The 18,625-nt window shown below is 38.3% G+C and overlaps 1 protein-coding gene across 2 annotated transcripts in view; it reads left to right on the top strand.

The window, feature by feature from the left end:
• LOC133624640 (uncharacterized) overlaps window positions 1-15,587 on the top strand; it is a 59,569-nt gene extending 43,982 nt beyond the window's left edge. For both annotated transcript variants that reach the window (XM_061988383.1, XM_061988384.2), the window contains 8 exons: window positions 535-1,806; window positions 1,887-2,381; window positions 2,459-2,632; window positions 2,704-3,013; window positions 10,241-10,423; window positions 12,729-12,836; window positions 13,232-13,353; window positions 14,929-15,587. In XM_061988383.1, the coding sequence (XP_061844367.1) occupies window positions 535-1,806; window positions 1,887-2,381; window positions 2,459-2,632; window positions 2,704-3,013; window positions 10,241-10,423; window positions 12,729-12,836; window positions 13,232-13,353; window positions 14,929-14,973 (2,709 nt within the window). In that variant the 3' untranslated portion in view covers window positions 14,974-15,587. The remainder of the gene's footprint in view (window positions 1-534; window positions 1,807-1,886; window positions 2,382-2,458; window positions 2,633-2,703; window positions 3,014-10,240; window positions 10,424-12,728; window positions 12,837-13,231; window positions 13,354-14,928) is intronic.
• The last annotated feature ends 3,038 nt before the right edge of the window (window positions 15,588-18,625 follow it).

The raw sequence follows: 18,625 nt of genomic DNA, 5'->3' as shown, positions 1-18,625 counted from the left end.
CATTCGGGCAGAAGGCGGGGTACACCCTGGACAAGTCGCCACCTCATCGCAGGGCCAACACAGATAGACAGACAACATTCACACTCACATTCACACACTAGGGCCAATTTTTAGTGTTGCCAATCAACCTATCCCCAGGTGCATGTCTTTCTACACTAATTTTTCTTTGTCACAGAGAACACCAAGCTGAGATGTGTATGTTTTATTCTGATAGCTTAGCACATATTGACCTAATTTGGCCTGGTTTTAGCATCTTTAATGTATAAAAGTGACACCCCGCGTCCTTCATTTTTTCTGTATGCAGCCCTTGGTGGAAAAAGTTTGAGCACCCCTGCCCTAAAACAATTAAATGCACACCTGTAGTTCTTTAAAGCAGAAAGTAGCTATGTGTAAATGACACTTACAATTTACTGATGTTAAGTGCAACTTCAGTAAATTGTTACTAAAGTTTTATGAAAAATGTTTTTCATCGAAGTGCATGAATGTATTTAGTACATGTTTGCTTTGACACTGTGAACATGTTTACTGTTGTAGGATATCCTTGAACGTGATGACTGCAAATCAGGTGCAAATAACCCAGAGGCAAAAGGAAATGAAGAAAATTATTCTCTGGAAAAGATTAAACAAGGGCCAGAGATGTTAAACAGCCCTGAGAAGGTGGTCAGTGAAGATGAAGAGATGGCAAAGAATGGAAGCAAAATTGTCACAAATACAGACCAAGTGCCTTATTCTGCATATGAGGCAGACCGACTGTCAAAGACCAACAAGGTAAACATACCAGCTATTCAAGCAGACATGAAGACGAACAAGGAATTGTCAAGTGAAGCAGACATGAAGACGAACAAGAAAATGTCAGCTATTGAAACAGACATGGAGACGGACAAGGACATGTCCGCTATTGAAACAGACACGAGGATGGAAATGGACACGTCCGCTATTGAAACAGACACAAGGACGGACAAGGACATGTCCGCTATTGAAACAGACACGAAGACGGACAAGGACATGTCCGCTATTGAAACAGACACGAGGACGGACAAGGACATGTCCGCTATTGAAACAGACATAAGGATGGACAAAGACATGTCCGCTATTAAAACAGACACAAAGACAGACAAGGAGATGTGCGCTATTGAAAGAGATACGAAGACAGACAAGGAGATGTCCGCTATTAAAACAGACACAAAGACAGAAATGGACACATCCGCTATTGAAACAGAAACGAGGACGGACGAGGACATGTCCGCTATTGAAACAGACATAAGGATGGACAAAGACATGTCCGCTATTAAAACAAACACAAAGACAGACAAGGAGATGTCCGCTATTGAATCAGACATGAAGACAGACAAGGAGATGTCCGTTATTGAAACAGACACGAAGACAGACAAGGAGATGTCCGCTATTAAAACAGACACGAAGACAGACGAGGAGATGTCCGCTACTGAAACAGACACGAAGACAGACAAAGATATGTCCGCTATCAAAATAGACTTGAAGACGGACAGGGAAATGTTCAGTATTGATCCACACATGCCCACTATTGAAACAGACATGAAGACTGACAAGAAGATGTCTGATGTTGAAACAGACATGAAGACTGACAAGAAGATGTCTGATATTGAAACAGACATGAAGACAGACAAGGAGATGACCGTTATTGATACTAATATGTCCACTATTGAAACCGAAATGAAGACGGACAAAACGGTGACAACTATTAAAACGGTCATGCAGACAACCATAAATGAAACTAAGCTGGGAGAAGAGATATCTACAGATATGGCCATATCAGAGTTTACCAAGGTAAAATATCTAAATATTAGTGTCAGTATCATGAACAATCACCGTATTTTAGTTTATGATCATGTGATCTTTTTCTCAAGGATACTCAAAAGGCGAAAGACACCGGAAAAAGGACTGGCGGCCTTTCAGATAAAATGGCAATTTCTGCAGATGGAGATCAGACACATCTGGAGTCCGAGAGGGAAAAGGCGGATGATGAAACAAAAGAGACGAGGAGAAAAAGAGCAGTTGATGAAACAAACAAGTCAGTAAAGAGCCACATAGGGCCGGCTTTAAAGACACAAGACAGGGTGAGAATTGAAAGAGAGGCCAGAAGGGAGAAGGAAGCAAGAGACAGAGAGAGACGAGAGAAGGAGAGGAGACTCTGGGAGAAGGAGCGCAGGGCCAAATGGGAGAAAGAGCGGGAGGAAAGAATTATGAGACATAGGCGGGAAAGAGAAAGGAGGGATAGAAAGAGGGATCGTGATGATAGGTCCTTAGATCTTAGATCATCTTACAGGTTGGAGACATATAAGACCTCCTCCTTCGATAAGTCGGCAACTTCGAGAAAATCAGATGCTGAGCCACCTGAAATGGTGAGATAGTACACAAAGTATACATTCTTCTTTGCCTTATCCACACTGTAACAAAATATGTCCTGTTGTGCAATTAGGGTATGGATGGGGATTTTGATTCCTTTCCATTGAACATGAGTGAATTTGTGACCGTGGATGAAGTAGGGGATGTGATTGACTTCCCCCACTCTCCTCCTGCTGCTGCTCCAGAGGACACGACAAAACAAGAGCAACAGGATTCCCCGACATGTGTCCCACAGAGCGCTCGTGAGGTAAAAACATTTTTATCACAGATTTATGGTAAAAAGAAGACATGTTTAAGTTATCTTGTTTCTGCTACAAGGACACACCTTTGGAAATCCCAGAGGGAATGTTAATAAATCAGCCTGTGAAGTCTGATGACCCCTTAATGGAGTGTCAACATCAGCCCATTAAGTCCGATGAGCCCATAACTGATTGTCAGCATCAGGTTGGTGATTCCATATCAGGATGTGAAGATCCGCCTACATTCTCAGCTGAGACCAATTTATCATCGGATGGGATGGGCATGCTGAGCTGCGTAACTGCAGCCTCACCCACAGAAGCTCAACAAGAAATCTCTCCCTTTGACCCAAACCTTGGGCCAGCTTGTCAACCAGAAGAGTGTGAGACAGGTACAAATATAAATGTGTCAAGAGTAATCTTAACCCCTTAACGTTCTGTTCCAATCAATCGGTTCACAATCAATATTGTGTTGCTGCAAAGACATGAGGACTAGGAGGTGGTCGATAAACAATATATTTTATTGACTGGTAACTAACTGTCTGCCATAACCATGCGAAAACATCAGCAACCAAACTAGCTGTTGAAACAAGCAGCACCCAGCCTGAGTCAGCTGGGTGCAAGGTCTGCTGCAATATTATTCTAATAACGTGACAAAAACATTTAAAAAAATGAGTACCAGTAGAGTGGAAAACAAGTTGACTTTATCTGCTTAATTGTGTTTCATCGTATCCATTAAACCAGTGGTCCCCAACCACCGGGCCGCGGCCTGGTACCGCACAAGAAATAAAAATAAAAAAATATTATTTTATTAAATCAACATAAAAAACACAAGATACACTTACAATTAGTGCACCAACCCAAAAAACCTCCCTCCCCCCACTCATTCACACTCATTCGCACAAAAGGGTTGCTTCTTTCTGTTATTAATATTTCTGGTTCCTACATTATATATCAATATAGATCAATACAGTCTGCAGGGATACAGTTCGTAAGCACACATTATTGTATTTTTTTATGACAAAAAAAAAAAAACCATACACCCCCCTGAAAATATGCAAATATTAGACAGGGATGTGCTGTCTATCATTCACAATCTTTACATAAGACATTAACACAAGTTTTTTTTTTTATGCATTCTAAGTCTTAAATAAATACATAAAAAGTCCGCAAACAATGTAGTAAATTTCACCCACAAAAACCTTTAAATAACCATCCAAAACCCGCCAACAATACTCTTTATACATATCGTAACCTGAATATTAACAAATTATTAGCGACGTTATAAGCGTAATGCAGAAAAACTATTTCTTAGCGGCACAATGATACAAACAGCGTAGCCCTCTGCTGCCTTTACTGTGAGCCGGCAGCGATGTCCTGCTGCTCCCGCATCATTGCGTCTTGGCTCGTCAGTTATTCTAGATTATAAACATGCCTCTCATCTGGATAACAGGAAGATTTAGTCTTGAATCTATAAGTTGTGCATCTGTAACATTCAAATTATACCCAGAGATGGAGACAAACGCACAACTGAAGACTGTGTCGGCATGCAGGGAGTAAAGGTGGGAATCTTTGGCAATCTAACCATTCGATTACGATTCGATGAAAAATCGATAATTGATGCAACTTTTATTTATGTATATAGATTCAGTTTCACATTTTTTTTCGTTTCACTAAATAAGCGTTCATCACTTGCAACTTTTGCATACAAAGCATTTGTAATAGCAAATTCCAATCACAATTATTAAATGCATTTAAATGTTTGCAAAATTGGAACATAAGTGCCCTATGATAACTGGTCGGATCTCTCTGTGATGCAGTCAGGCAAATTTTCAAACTGTCTGAATTACTTTATTTCCAGTAAATAAACCGATTATCGAATATTGACGTTTACTCATCGATTTTATAATCGTCCATGTCAGAATTGCGATGCATCTAAAAAGCCATTATTTTCCCCACCTCTAGCATGGAGACTTTTCCTTGTTAACCCTTTGTGTGCATCATGATTAATTGTTCATCTAAACGGGAAGATATGCACGTTTTATCAGTTGTCATCGGAGTAAGAGCAGACATTTTACATTAAGCTATCGTTTTACTATGTTTGTAGTTTGTATTTCTTGTTTAGCACTTAGCAAGACTGCTACATGATGCTTAGTGTTTTACTAAAGCTGAATTTTTTTAGCAGAGCTTCTAAAACTTTGAGCTCATCCTCCTAATATTCAGCATCCAAAATATGAGGTTCTGGATCATAATTTTGCCTAAAGCAATAGTTGTTGGTTCTCACAAAGTCTGCATGATTGGCATTTTTTTTGTTGGGGAAGGGATGGCATCGACGATACCGCTACGTCACGCGATCATGTGACTGGCTTCCTCATCTCTCAAAATGGCTCGGAAATCTCTGTGAGATTGATGCTATTTTGATTATATCTATTTATGAACAAACTTTGGAAGTCTTAAGGTGTCATAAATAAGATATATATATATATAATAGCTTCAATATAGAGGAAACTTGTTTTCCCCACTCCACTGGTAATTTAAGTACATCACATGTAAGCGCTGGTCTAGAAGTGGCAAACAAACCCTTTCCGGGGTTGCAGAGACAGGTTAACTCGCTTTACCTCTCCTTACGATGTCTAACTTTTCTGCAAAAGTCAGCCTTAAAAATTTCCATCCATCCATTTTCTACTGCTTATTCCCTTTGGGGTCGCGGGGGGCGCTGGAGCCTATCTCAGCTACAATCGGGTGGAAGGCGGTGTACACCCTGGACAAGTCGCCACTTCATCGCAGGGCCAACACAGATAGACAGACAACATTCACACACTAGGGCCAATTTAGTGTTGCCAATCAACCTGTCCCCAGGTTCATGCCTTAAAAAATTTTATTTTTTTAAATGTCCAAAAATTTATTTTTTATTTTTGCTATTACAGATTAAGGTTTTCATTCACACTGCAGGGTACCGGTATGTCCAATTTTTTTTTATTTTTTTTTTTTGTCAAATCCGATCTTTTTATGTAGTCGTACATTACCAAAAAAAACATGCAACATCTAATGTGAACGCAATCTCTCCTCCACACAGACATGAAGTCATGAAGTCCCCCGTGCTGCAGTATTTACAGAAGTAAACATGGCTTCAATTCTCGTAGGTCTCAGTCCTGACACATTTGTGTCAATTAAATGTTTTCATTTTCTGAACCACATTATTGCGCTTAGAGGATTAGAAAGGAATAGGGCATGGGTGCCCATTACGTCGATCGCGAGGGTGTGCCAGTCGATCGCTAGCCTGGCAAAAAAAAAAATAGTCCTAAAAAATTACTCTTTAATCTTCACTTTTGCAGCATCCGAGGATCTTGTGAGATGATAATGGGTGCTGCGAGCTCAATATTAATAATAATAATAGATTTTATTAAGGAAAAAACTATTGACAGGAAGGCGAGAAACTATTTATTTCAACAGACTCTCACGCCGCACCTGCTGTCGAAACCCTAAAGACCGACCGCACAATTCCTGTCTTCACGATAAAAGTGCTGCTCTATCCTGCCTGTGCAAACAAAATAAGATTCTCAGAAAGCTAGCGCGAACAAGCTAGCAAGCTACAGAGTTTGCCGTCAATGTATTTCTTGTAAAGTGTATAAAAACAAATATGAAATCCGGACAAATAAGATGCCAAAAACCAACCACTTTCATGTGGTATAGGACAGAAAGGAGGACTTTTGTTACCTACACAATGTAAATTTGAAAATGTGGAAGTTGGCAGCACTACTGGGAATCCTGTCTGATTCCAATCAATAGAAGTCTTCGGAATCAGGTAATACACCAACTTATATTCTTGTCTTCATGAAAGAAAGGAATCTATGTTACGGTTTGAGTTTATTGCAAACATGCATACAATTACAACATGATACATGTGTTAAACATGCTTGTATTTTTATTAAACACCTTTTACATGTTGACAAAAACATCTGTAATAAATAAATAGTTATAAATATATATACATAAATATAATTTATATATAGTTATAATTTATACATATATATATATATATATATATATATATATATATATATATATATATATATATATATATATATATATATATATATATATATATATGAAGATGAGGTAAATCACCTCGACTTGGTCATTTAAAAAGTAGCTCGCCTGCTGAAAAAGAATAGGGCAAGACTCTTGACAGTTTGCGGGATATTTCCTTCGATGTCTGCTCCGAAAAGTGTGTGGGCAGCTGGTGAAACATTGACATGAGTTCCTAAAACATATTATTTTCTGCTGTTTTCTGCTCATTTGTTGACTTTTTTTTTAAATCGTCTACTTTGGCGTATAATTATGACTCATCACTTTTTGATGACATTCTGGTCGGATGAGTGCGACCGAAGTGTTCAGACTGCAGTCACATCACATACGTATCTGATTTATACCCACATACGAAAGAGATTTGGGTCAGATTTGAAAAAGTTGGAATTGGACTGTTTACATTGACATGAAAAAATCTGATACAGGTTACATATGAGCAAAAACAATAGCAATTGACCTGCAGTGTGAACAAGGCCCAAATCTAGCAAGAATTCCTAACTCCGAAAGCCTTGGGCAGATTACATTGACATGCCAACACAGTCAATTCATATAATTATACTATTATTATATATACCGGTATTCAGTTTTGGAAAAAAAGTTGGCAAATGCTCAAGCTATCGCTCCTTCATGTTTTCTGGTCTATACTACACCAAAGTAGATATTTTAAAAGCACAGGTTTACAAAAATTAAGAAGAAAAGATTATAGATAGAAAATGTTCAACAACAGCATTACATTTAATTTTGTAGGTGTTTAAATAAAAAATAATAGATTATGGAATGCTAAGGGGTTAAGATGTAATATTAACCGTTGTGCAAATGTTATATAAACCCTGTTTCCATATGAGTTGGGAAATTGTGTTAGATGTAAATATAAACGGAATACAATGATTTGCAAATCATTTTCAACCCATATTCAGTTGAATATGCTACAAAGACAACATATTTGATGTTCAAACTGATAAACATTTTTTATTTTTTTTGCAAATAATCATTAACTTTAGAATTTGATGCCAGCAACACGTGACAAAGAAGTTGGGAAAGGTGGCCATAAATACTGATAAAGTTGAGGAATGCTCATCAAACACTTATTTGGAACATGCCACAGGTGTGCAGGCTAATTGGGAACAGGTGGGTGCCATGATTGGGTATAAAAACAGCTTCCCAAAAAAGCTCAGTCTTTCACAAGAAAGGATGGGGCGAGGTACACCCCTTTGTCCACAACTGCGTGAGCAAATAGTCAAACAGTTTAAGAACGTTTCTCAAAGTGCAATTGCAAGGAATTTAGGGATTTTAACATCTACGGTCCATAATATCATCAAAAGGTTTAGAGAATCTGGAGAAATCACTCCACGCAAGCGACATGGCCGGAAACCAACATTGAATGACCGTGACCTTCGATCCCTCAGACGGTACTGTATCAAAAACCGACATCAATCTCCAAAGGATATCACCACATGGGCTCAGGAACACTTCAGAAAACCACTGTCACTAAATACAGTTCGTCGCTACATCTGTAAGTTCAAGTTAAAGCTCTACTATGCAAAGCCAAAGCCATTTATCAACAACATCCAGAAACGCCGCCGGTTTCTCTGGGCCCGAGATCATCTAAGATGGACTGATGCAAAGTGGAAAAGTGTTCTGTGGTCTGACGAGTCCACATTTCAAAATGTTTTTGGAAATATTCGACATCGTGTCATCCGGACCAAAGGGGAAGCGAACCATCCAGACTGTTATCAACGCAAAGTTCAAAAGCCAGTACCGGTATCTGTGATGGCATGAGGGTGCATTAGTGCCCAAGGCATTGGTAACTTACACATCTGTGAAGGCACCATTAATGCTGAAAGGTACATACAGGTTTTGGAACAACATCTGCTGTCATCTAAGCGCCGTCTTTTTCATGGACGCCCCTGCTTATTTCAGCAAGATAATGCCAAGCCACATTCAGCACGTGTTACAACAGCGTGGCTTCGTTAAAAAAAGAGTGCGGGTACTTTCCTGGCTCGCCTGCAGTCCAGACCTGTCTCCCATCAAATGTGTGGCGCATTATGAAGCGTATAATACGACAGCGGAGACCCCGGACTGTTGAACGACTGAAGCTCTACATAAAACAAGAATGGGAAAGAATTACACTTTCAAAGCTTCAACAATTAGTTTCCTCAGTTCCCAATCGTTTATTGAGTGTTGTTAAAAGAAAAGGTGATGTAACACAGTGGTGAACATGCCCTTTCCCAACTACTTTGGCACGTGTTGCAGCCATGAAATTCTAAGTTAATTATTATTTGCAAAAAAAAAAAAAAAGTTTATGAGTTTGAACATCAAATATCTTGTCTTTGTAGTGCATTCAATTGAATGTGGGTTGAAAAGGATTTGCAAATCATTGTATTCCGTTTATATTTACATCTAACACAATTTCCCAACTCATATGGAAACAGGGTTTGTATGTATGTATGTATGCATGTATATACCTGCATGCTCGCTCCAGCACCCCCCGCGACCCTAAAAGGGACAAGCGGTAGAAAATGGATGGATGGATGAATGGAGATATATATATATATATATATATATATATATATATATATATATATATATATATATATATATATATATATATATATATATATATATATATATATATATATATATATATATATGAAGATGAGGTTAATCACCTTGACTTGGTCAAGTGTGGGCAACCGCAGAATAGGGCAAGACTCTCACAGTTTGCGGGATATTTCCTTCTATGTCTGCTCCGAAAAGTGTGTGGGCGGGAAGTTGGAGACAACTGGTGGAACATTGACATGAGTTCCTAAAACATATTATTTTCTGCTGTTTTCTGCTCATGTTGACTTTTTTTCTTTTTAATCGTCTACTTTGGCGTATAATTATGACTCAACACTTTTTGATGACATTCTGGTCGGATGAGTGCGACCGGAGTGTTCAGACTGCAGTCACATCACATACGTATCTGATTTATATCCATATACGAAAGAGGTTTGGGTCAGATTTTAAAAAGTCGGAATTGCACTGTTTACATTATCATGAAAAAATCTGATACAAGTCACATGAGCAAAAACAATAGCAATTGACCTGCAGTGTGAACAAGGCCTAAATCTAGCAAGAATTCCTAACTCCGAAAGCCTTGGGCAGATTACATTGACATGCCAACATAGTCAATTCATATAATAATACTTAATATATCATTGTCAGTTTTTAAAAATGTTGCCAAATGCTCAAGCTATGGCCCCTTCATGTTTTCTGGTCTATACTACACCAAAGTAGATATTTTAAAAGCACAGGTTTACAAAAATTAAGAAGAAAAGATATTAGATAGAAAATGTTCAACAACAGCATTACATTACATTTTTTAGGTGTTTAAATAAAAAATAATAGATTACGGAATGCTAAGGGGTTAAGAGGTATTATTAACCGTTGTGCAAATGTTATAATACCTATGGATTTAATTCTTAAAATTGAGCCTCTTCAAACATCCTTCTCAAAAAGTAAACTTGTCATTGATAATTCGTTATCAGATGGTCCCACTACAGAGATGGGTTTGACTGCAGAAATTAAGGCTGGAGAAGGAAAGGAAGATAAAACGGCAACCCTGGATAGCAGCCCTGGAAAGGAGAGTGTGACCCTGATGTTGAATAAAGAAGAGGAAAAGATGCAAAAAACAGAGGACAAAGAGACAAGCATTCCATCTCAGGAGCCAGGTAAGATTTTTCATTTTACTGTGTGTGTTTGCATTTAAAATTATTGTATTTGAAGTATATTAACAAAAATATCGAACTCTATACACAGTCTTTTAAAAAATAGTAATATTATCAGGGGGTGTACAACCAGTCGATTCTTGGGATTTACCTGGTAGATCCTGAAAGTATTAGGACAAATGATTGCATTGATACATCAGTGCCCTCACATCCTGGAAACCAATAAACAGATCTGCCAATAGGCACATATTTTAAACCTAGAACATGCTTATAGGCTTTGATGGTGTCCAGATACACATTTTGCTGGTTTCATTAGCTGCTTTTCCATTGCAGTTTTTCGCAAAATAAAAGCGATATATTTCAAACATTTTGATGAAGTGTATCTGCAACTTGTACCGTATTTTTCGGACTATAATTCGCTCTGGAGTATAAGTCGCACCGGCCGAAAATGCACAATAAAGAAGAAAAAATATATATATATGTCGCACTGGAGCATAAGTCGCATTTTTGGGGGACATTTATTTGATAAAATCCAACACCAAGAATAGACATTTGAAAGGCAATTTAAAATAAATAAAGAATAGTGAACAACAGGCTGAATAAGTGTACGTTATAAGAGGCATAAATAACCAACTGAGAACGTGCCTGGTATGTTAACGTAACATATTATGGTAAGAGTCATTCAAATAACTATAACATATAGAACATGCTATACGTTTACCAAACAATCTGTCACTCCCGATCGCTAAATCCGATGAAATCTTCCTCCCCGGTGTCGCCTCTGGTATGCGCCGTTTCCTTTCTTTCTGCTGCTCGATCGCCGTTTCTGCTGTATATTGCACTACGTCCGGCTTGTAATCTGCAGTATATGATTTCCTTTTCGGTGCCACTTTAGTTCAGCTCTTCTCAGTTTTTATAAGTTACCGCCAATGTTGAAATAATCCATTTTAATAGCTACGGATGTAGCAGCAGTTAGCATTCCATGACCCACAATGCACTTCTGCCATGACCCGCCCCCGCCGAATTCTTATTGGTTGACGTGTGTGTGACTATTGCGGACATTTGCTTCGTCTCTTACGCGAATGAGCAAATAATATTATTTGATATTTTACGGTAATGTGTTAATAATTTCACACATATGTCGCTACAGAGTATAAATCGCACCCCCGGCCAAACTATGAAAAAAAACTGCTTTATAATCCGAAAAATACAGTATATATTTGTTATTTTGTTTCTGCCATATTACTTTATGATGCTTGTGTTACTTTCATGTGCACATTAAATGTTGTACTTCACTTACATTCATACATTTTAATGTGTTCTTTTTTAAATGAAGCTTGGTTAAGATTTCAGTAAAAGTAATTTTTTTTAGCAAAAATTTTTTAGCAAATTTATATTTATTGCGATAATGATAACCGTAAAAAATGTTCTCACAATAACCATAATAAGAAATGTTCATATATGACATGCTAAGGTGTGTGTGTGTGTGTGTGTGTGTGTGTGTGTGTGTGTGTGTGTGTGTGTGTGTGTGTGTGTGTGTGTGTGTGTGTGTGTGTGTGTGTGTGTGTGTGTGTGTGTGTGTGTGTGTGTGTGTGTGTGTGTGTGTGTGTTAGAGGTGGGGGAAATAATCGATTTTGAGATGCATTGCAATTGTCTATACAAAATCAATTAGTTTGTGTTGTAGTATTGTTAACTTTGTCATCATCACTAAGCAGTTACACAGCATAAAACGTGCACACAGTGACTTCCTGTCGCTCCTTTTTCAAAATAAAGCAGGGCAGCTGGATTTTACCAAAGCAACTGCATTTTAGTTAGTTTTCTTTCTTTACATTGTTAGCCACTGGAAGGAGACATTCAAACAAATTACCATAGCATCTGATAGTTGTACTGTAGAAAATAGCATATGAATACAGAATAATCTAATCACAAAACGATATCAAATTAACTGCAGTAGTTTAAAAATTCCTTATCTACCATTCTCCTTTTTGTCTGTGGCCAAAGTTACTAGTAAATGTGTAAGCAATAGATAATTTTTCAACAACCAAAACTGAAACCAAAAATGTTATGTTGATGTCCAGTCCAAACGAAAGTACACAAAAAACATATTCAGCAGCACTTCAACAAGCAGCACTTGTCCGTTTACGTATTTCACTGGGTTCGTGACTGCCGCTTTGCTGCAACGTAGTTAATGAGGACTACAACATGAGGCACTTATTCTTCCTGTCCCTCACTTAATGTGTTCCCTATGCAATACACGCCAATACATGGACCCTAAACATATATCAAGTATTTATTCTGTCTTACACAGGAAAGCATGAGGTGTCTGAGAACCCAACAATCACAGAAAAGAAGAGTGATATAGAAACGCCAACAACTACAGACAACGCTCTTCATTTTGACCCCAGCAACCCAGTGGGTAAGACAAGCTGAACTGTTTCTTTTTTGTTTTATTGTTGAAACGTCTGCATAGTTGAAGTTTTAATTTGTGAGGCCGTGAGCCTATGCCAGCTACTCTAGGGAAGGCGGGGTAAACCCTGGACAAGTCGCCACCTCATCACAGGGCCAACACAGATAAACAGACGACATTCACACTCACATTCACACACTAGGGCCAAGTTAGTGTTGCCAATCAGCCTATACCCAGGTGCATGTCTTTGGAGGTGGGAGGAAGCTGGACCAATTCTGGCAAAAACAGGTGTTGACATGGCAACCAAATCTCATGTACGGTAGTAAAAGCGAAAAGTGCCATAATTCACACTGCTCCCTCATGTTTTATTCTTGGTGGTTCACCCCTGTGTGTCTGTCTGTCAGGTATGGAATTCTTGATGCCAAAAACAGGCTTCTTCTGTAAGGTGTGTAACCGTTTCTTCAGCGGAAACGAGGACGCTCAAATCACTCACTGCAAAACCTTCAAGCATTTTGAGAACCTGCAGGTAGGCAACCTACATTTTTGCTTTCTCTTACGGTTACTGTCTGAAGTTGACATACAGTGGGTATGGAAAGTATTTAGATCCCTTAAAATGTTTCACTTTTTGCAGCCATTTGCTAAAATCAAAAAAGTTAATTTTACTTTTCATTAACTCTTGACAGAAACAAAACTGAAATTGAGAAATGTATTCAAAATAACGAAAATAACACATAGTTATAAGTATTCAGACCTTTTGCTGTGACACTCATATTTAACTCACATGCTGTCCATTTCTTCTGATCCTCCTTGAGATGGTTCTGATTGGACTTGATTAGGAAAGGCACAAACCTGTCTATATAAGTGTACGTCACGATATAGTTTTTTTATATTGGTCTATCGATAATTTGTTGTATTTTTTACGAGCGATGGAAAATATGGACCAGGAGAAGAATATATTAAATGTTAACATTTTTATTTCCCATGTAACCTTTCTCTGAGCATAATCCCCTCAGCTATCAAGGCAGAAAGGAAAGGAAATGTCAACACAACCAAACAAAATTGTAAAATCACAGTAAACGCTTAATTACCTCTTTAACTTAAGGTGCAAAAAGAAGGAATATGTAAGAAATGCTTAAAAAAGTGTGAAAATCTGAAGATGGAATCTGAAAACTATTTTTTGCAGGTTTACTGCCAGGAAGTTACGTATCTGTGTAACATTTAATTTGATCTGTTATACTTTATTATTTAAATATTATTGGACCAAATTATTGTTTCAAAGTAGCACATTTGTTTTATGTTGGAACTTATTTAGACTAATTTTTACTTTCTCTTCTCACCGCTTGCATAGAATCAACAGTGAGACAGCAATATGGCGCAACCAAACTTGATAGATGATATTCTAACAGGATTGGCGGTTTTAGCTAACAAAGTAAAATGTTTAAAAAAATAAAACCATACGTAAGCACTTTGTACTTAAAGCAATCATTTTGTTACAAAATTATTATGGTTTGACTTTAAAAACTTGAGGTAAGGATGTATTGTTTTGATTTAAACAAAGGAAACTAGTGATTCACTTAATATTGCCATATACCATGGTGAAAGACATTTTAGTTACAGTTTTTATTTACAGTAATTCAGGGTCAGAGCTTTAAGAGACATTTTCAAGTTTTATTTAGATATTTTTGTAAAACCATAACGATAAATAATAATGGCGGATTTCTGGGATCGCCTACACTGTAATCTAGGGCATTAAAGAACAAAAATCTACACCAAACAAGAACCGAAAACCGTGTCACAATTACGTAATAAGATTTGAGCCTTTTATTTTGTAAACCCATCCACTCCTCGTCGTGGACATGTATGTCATATTCATTTGGGGCAGTTAATGACGACTGTTCATTATGCCTACTTGGACCTCAGTACAAAAACTAAACTTTTATAGCAATTTACTCTGATGACAATAAAAAAAATAAAAAGGGAGTGAGACCTAACTTTGGAAAATGCTGATTTGGATTCAAATGTCTTACGTTGCCAAGAGTCTTGCCCAGTTGCCCACTTATGGTCAGAAGTTCATTCCGTTGTATCATTCACTGTCTTCCAGAAATACTTGGAGAGGAAGAAAACGGTGGATGCAACGTCCAGCTGATTTTGTTAACAGCTTTTGAGCGAATAACGACATTCATCTTGTTTTATTTCTTGTTGCACCTGTGAAACGATGACCTACAAATGTTTTATCTTCAGTCCACTGCGTCAATCACTCGTATTCTTGAGACTTTCTGATCAAGATCCAGGTTCAATTCATTTAAACGACTGTAGTAACTGAACTAAAAAATCAATACATTATCTTTAGGCACACTATATGGTTTCAAAACAGTAACCCTAAAGATATTCATTATTTATGTGGTCTTCTTCACATGTTTACGTGGTTGTGAGAGAGATTAGATTGGCTGATGAAAGATGTTTCGGATATTTGAACATATTTGATGTAACAGACGTCAAATACCATTAATCAGTGCATGTCTCATAGATTTTTTCATGGACGTTTTAGCGTAGTTAGTCTAGTCAGTTATTGTTCTGATCCTGTTTAAACACACTTGGACATTTTTCATGTAATACTCAATGGAAAATGGGCCAATTCTGATTTACAAACATGGCTGCAAATAATTTCTCTGATTTTGTTTTTTGTTTTTCTTTTAGCTTTTTCAACTTCTTGATTAGTTGACCTTGTACTTTGCATTAAAGAGCTTGCTTGGTATGACACTTTGATTAGTCTTTGATTGATGGTTTTATCATATTTTATCTTGGTTTCAAGGTTTACAATTTACAAATGTTTTGTGTTTACGTAGATACTTTAGTTGTTTTAAAATACTTAAGAATATAATTAGTTTTGTAATGGTATTAGTTTGTGTTTTTTGTAAAATGCATACTGTTACCACATGGTACGTCACATATTTACAGTCCAAAATCCGGCCCCCTGGTAGTCCCGAGTAAAAAAAATAATTTTGTACACACACACATATACATATATACATACAGTATATATATATATATATATATATATATATATATATTAGAGATGCGCGGTTTGCGGGCACAACCGCGGATTATCCGCGGATCGGGCGGATGAAATTTAAAAAAATTAGATTTTATCCGCGGGTCGGGTCGGGTCGGGTGGTTGAAATAAAAAAAAATTAGATTTTAAATAGATTCAGGCGGGTGGCAGTTAAACCAATTCGGAAATATATATACATAGTTAAATGTTGTTACCCACATACGAAAAACGAGCAGGCACCTGCTGCATATGCCACAACAGAAGAAAAAAAAAAAAAAGAGATGGACATTTTTACGGAGCGGAGAAGGCCGACCGAGGCCCCACCGGGAGCCGTGGCTGAGGCGATCCGCGAGAAGGGCCCGACGCACGTCCAGGGTCACCACCGCGCCCACCGCACCGACACCCCGCCTCGTCCGCCTTCGCCGCGGCCGGCGTCACGCGCAGCAGGTAAGCAGCTTACCTGCCCGCCACCCCCGTGGCCGGGGGCTCGTAACAGGGGTCGCTCCGCCCGCGCAGCTTACCTGCCCGCCACCCCTGTTGCCGGGGGCGCGTAACAGGGGTCACTCCGCGCGCAGTGCGCTCACGAAAGGGGTGGGGCTCACCCTGGTTGATATAGACAGCAGCTAGGACGGTGGCCATGGACGTCGGAACCCGCTAAGGAGTGTGTAACAACCCACCTGCCGAATCAACTAGCCCTGAAAATGGATGGCGCTGGAGCATTGGGCCCATACCCGGCCGTCGCCGGCAGCGAGACGCGCTTGGAGGTGCGCTCAGCGCGGCTCCCATATGATTGCGCACTGGTGTGCGTCTGGGTCGTGACAGCATCTGGGTCTGTGCTGCATTGGATCAGTCTCCTTTCTTTAACAGGCAAAAGCTTTATAACCTCACTAATGCCTTGCATCGTCTATATTAGATATATAACAACGGGCGGGTGCGGTTCTGATCAAATGTTAGATCAGGTGGATTGCGGATGGTTGACGACTTTCTGATGCGGTTGCGGATGAAATAATTGCCTATCCGCGCATCTCTAATACACACATATATATATATATATATACACACATATATATATATATATACATATATATATACATACATATATATACATATATATATACATACATACATATATATATATATATATATATACATACATATATACATATATATATACACATATATATATACATATACATATATATATACATACATATATATATATATATGTGTATATATATATATGTATATATATGTGTGTATATATATATGTGTATATATGTATATACAGGTAAAAGCCAGTAAATTAGAATATTTTGAAAAACTTGATTTATTTCAGTAATTGCATTCAAAAGGTGTAACTTGTACATTATATTGAAGCATGAAGTGCTCTAAAACTTGCTGGTAGACGGCTGCGTTGACCCTGGATCTCAGGAAACAGAGTGGACCGACACCAGCAGATGACATGGCACCCCAAACCATCACCCAACCATGCAAATGTTGCATTTCCTTTGGAAATCGAGGTCCCAGAGTCTGGAGGAAGACAGGAGAGGCACAGGATCCACGTTGCCTGAAGTCTAAAGTTTCCACCATCAGTGATGGTTTGGGGTGCCATGTCATCTGCTGGTGTCGGTCCACTCTGTTTCCTGAGATCCAGGGTCAACGCAGCCGTCTACCAGCAAGTTTTAGAGCACTTCATGCTTCCTGCTGCTGACCTGCTCTATGGAGATGGAGATTTCAAGTTCCAACAGGACTTGGCGCCTGCACACAGCGCAAAATCTACCCGTGCCTGGTTTACGGACCATGGTATTTCTGTTCTAAATTGGCCCGCCAACTCCCCTGACCTTAGCCCCATAGAAAATCTGTGGGGTATTGTGAAAAGGAAGATGCAGAATGCCAGACCCAAAAACGCAGAAGAGTTGAAGGCCACTATCAGAGCAACCTGGGCTCTCATAACACCTGAGCAGTGCCAGAAACTCATCGACTCCATGCCACGCCGCATTAACGCAGTAATTGAGGCAAAAGGAGCTCCAACCAAGTATTGAGTATTGTACATGCTCATATTTTTCATTTTCATACTTTTCAGTTGGCCAACATTTCTAAAAATCCCTTTTTTGTATTAGCCTTAAGTAATATTCTAATTTTGTGACACACGGAATTTTGGATTTTCATTTGTTGCCACTTCAAATCATCAAAATTAAATGAAATAAACATTTGAATGCATCAGTCTGTGTGCAATGAATAAATATAATGTACAAGTTACACCTTTTGAATGCAATTACTGAAATAAATCAAGTTTTTCAAAATATTCTAATTTACTGGCTTTTACGTATATATATATACATATATATTATATGTGTATATATGTATATATATATATATATATATATATATATATATATATATTTATTCACAGCCTTTACTCAATGTGTTGATGAACCTTTGGCAGTAATTATAGCCTCAAGTCTTTTTGAATACCATGTCACAAGCAGTTCCCCCCATCCCTCTTTCAGCACCTCTCAAGCTCCCTCAGGTTGGATGGGAAGTGTTGGTTTTCATCCAGGATGTCTCTGTACATCCTGGATGAACGTGTGACATCGTATCCAAAAAGACTTGAGGCTGTAATTATCATTAGACCAACAAAGTATTGAACAAAAGCTAATTTGTTTTATTTTCCCAATGGTAAATGGGTTATATTTGTATAGCGCTTTGCTAACTTCAAGGTACTCAAAACGCTTTGACACTATTT

This window comes from Nerophis lumbriciformis, linkage group LG27 (genome assembly GCF_033978685.3).
Source record: "Nerophis lumbriciformis linkage group LG27, RoL_Nlum_v2.1, whole genome shotgun sequence".
In the NCBI taxonomy this organism is placed as follows: Eukaryota; Metazoa; Chordata; class Actinopteri; order Syngnathiformes; family Syngnathidae; genus Nerophis; species Nerophis lumbriciformis.
Note: the sequence above shows the minus strand (reverse complement) of the source record. Positions and strands in the feature narration are given on the sequence as shown.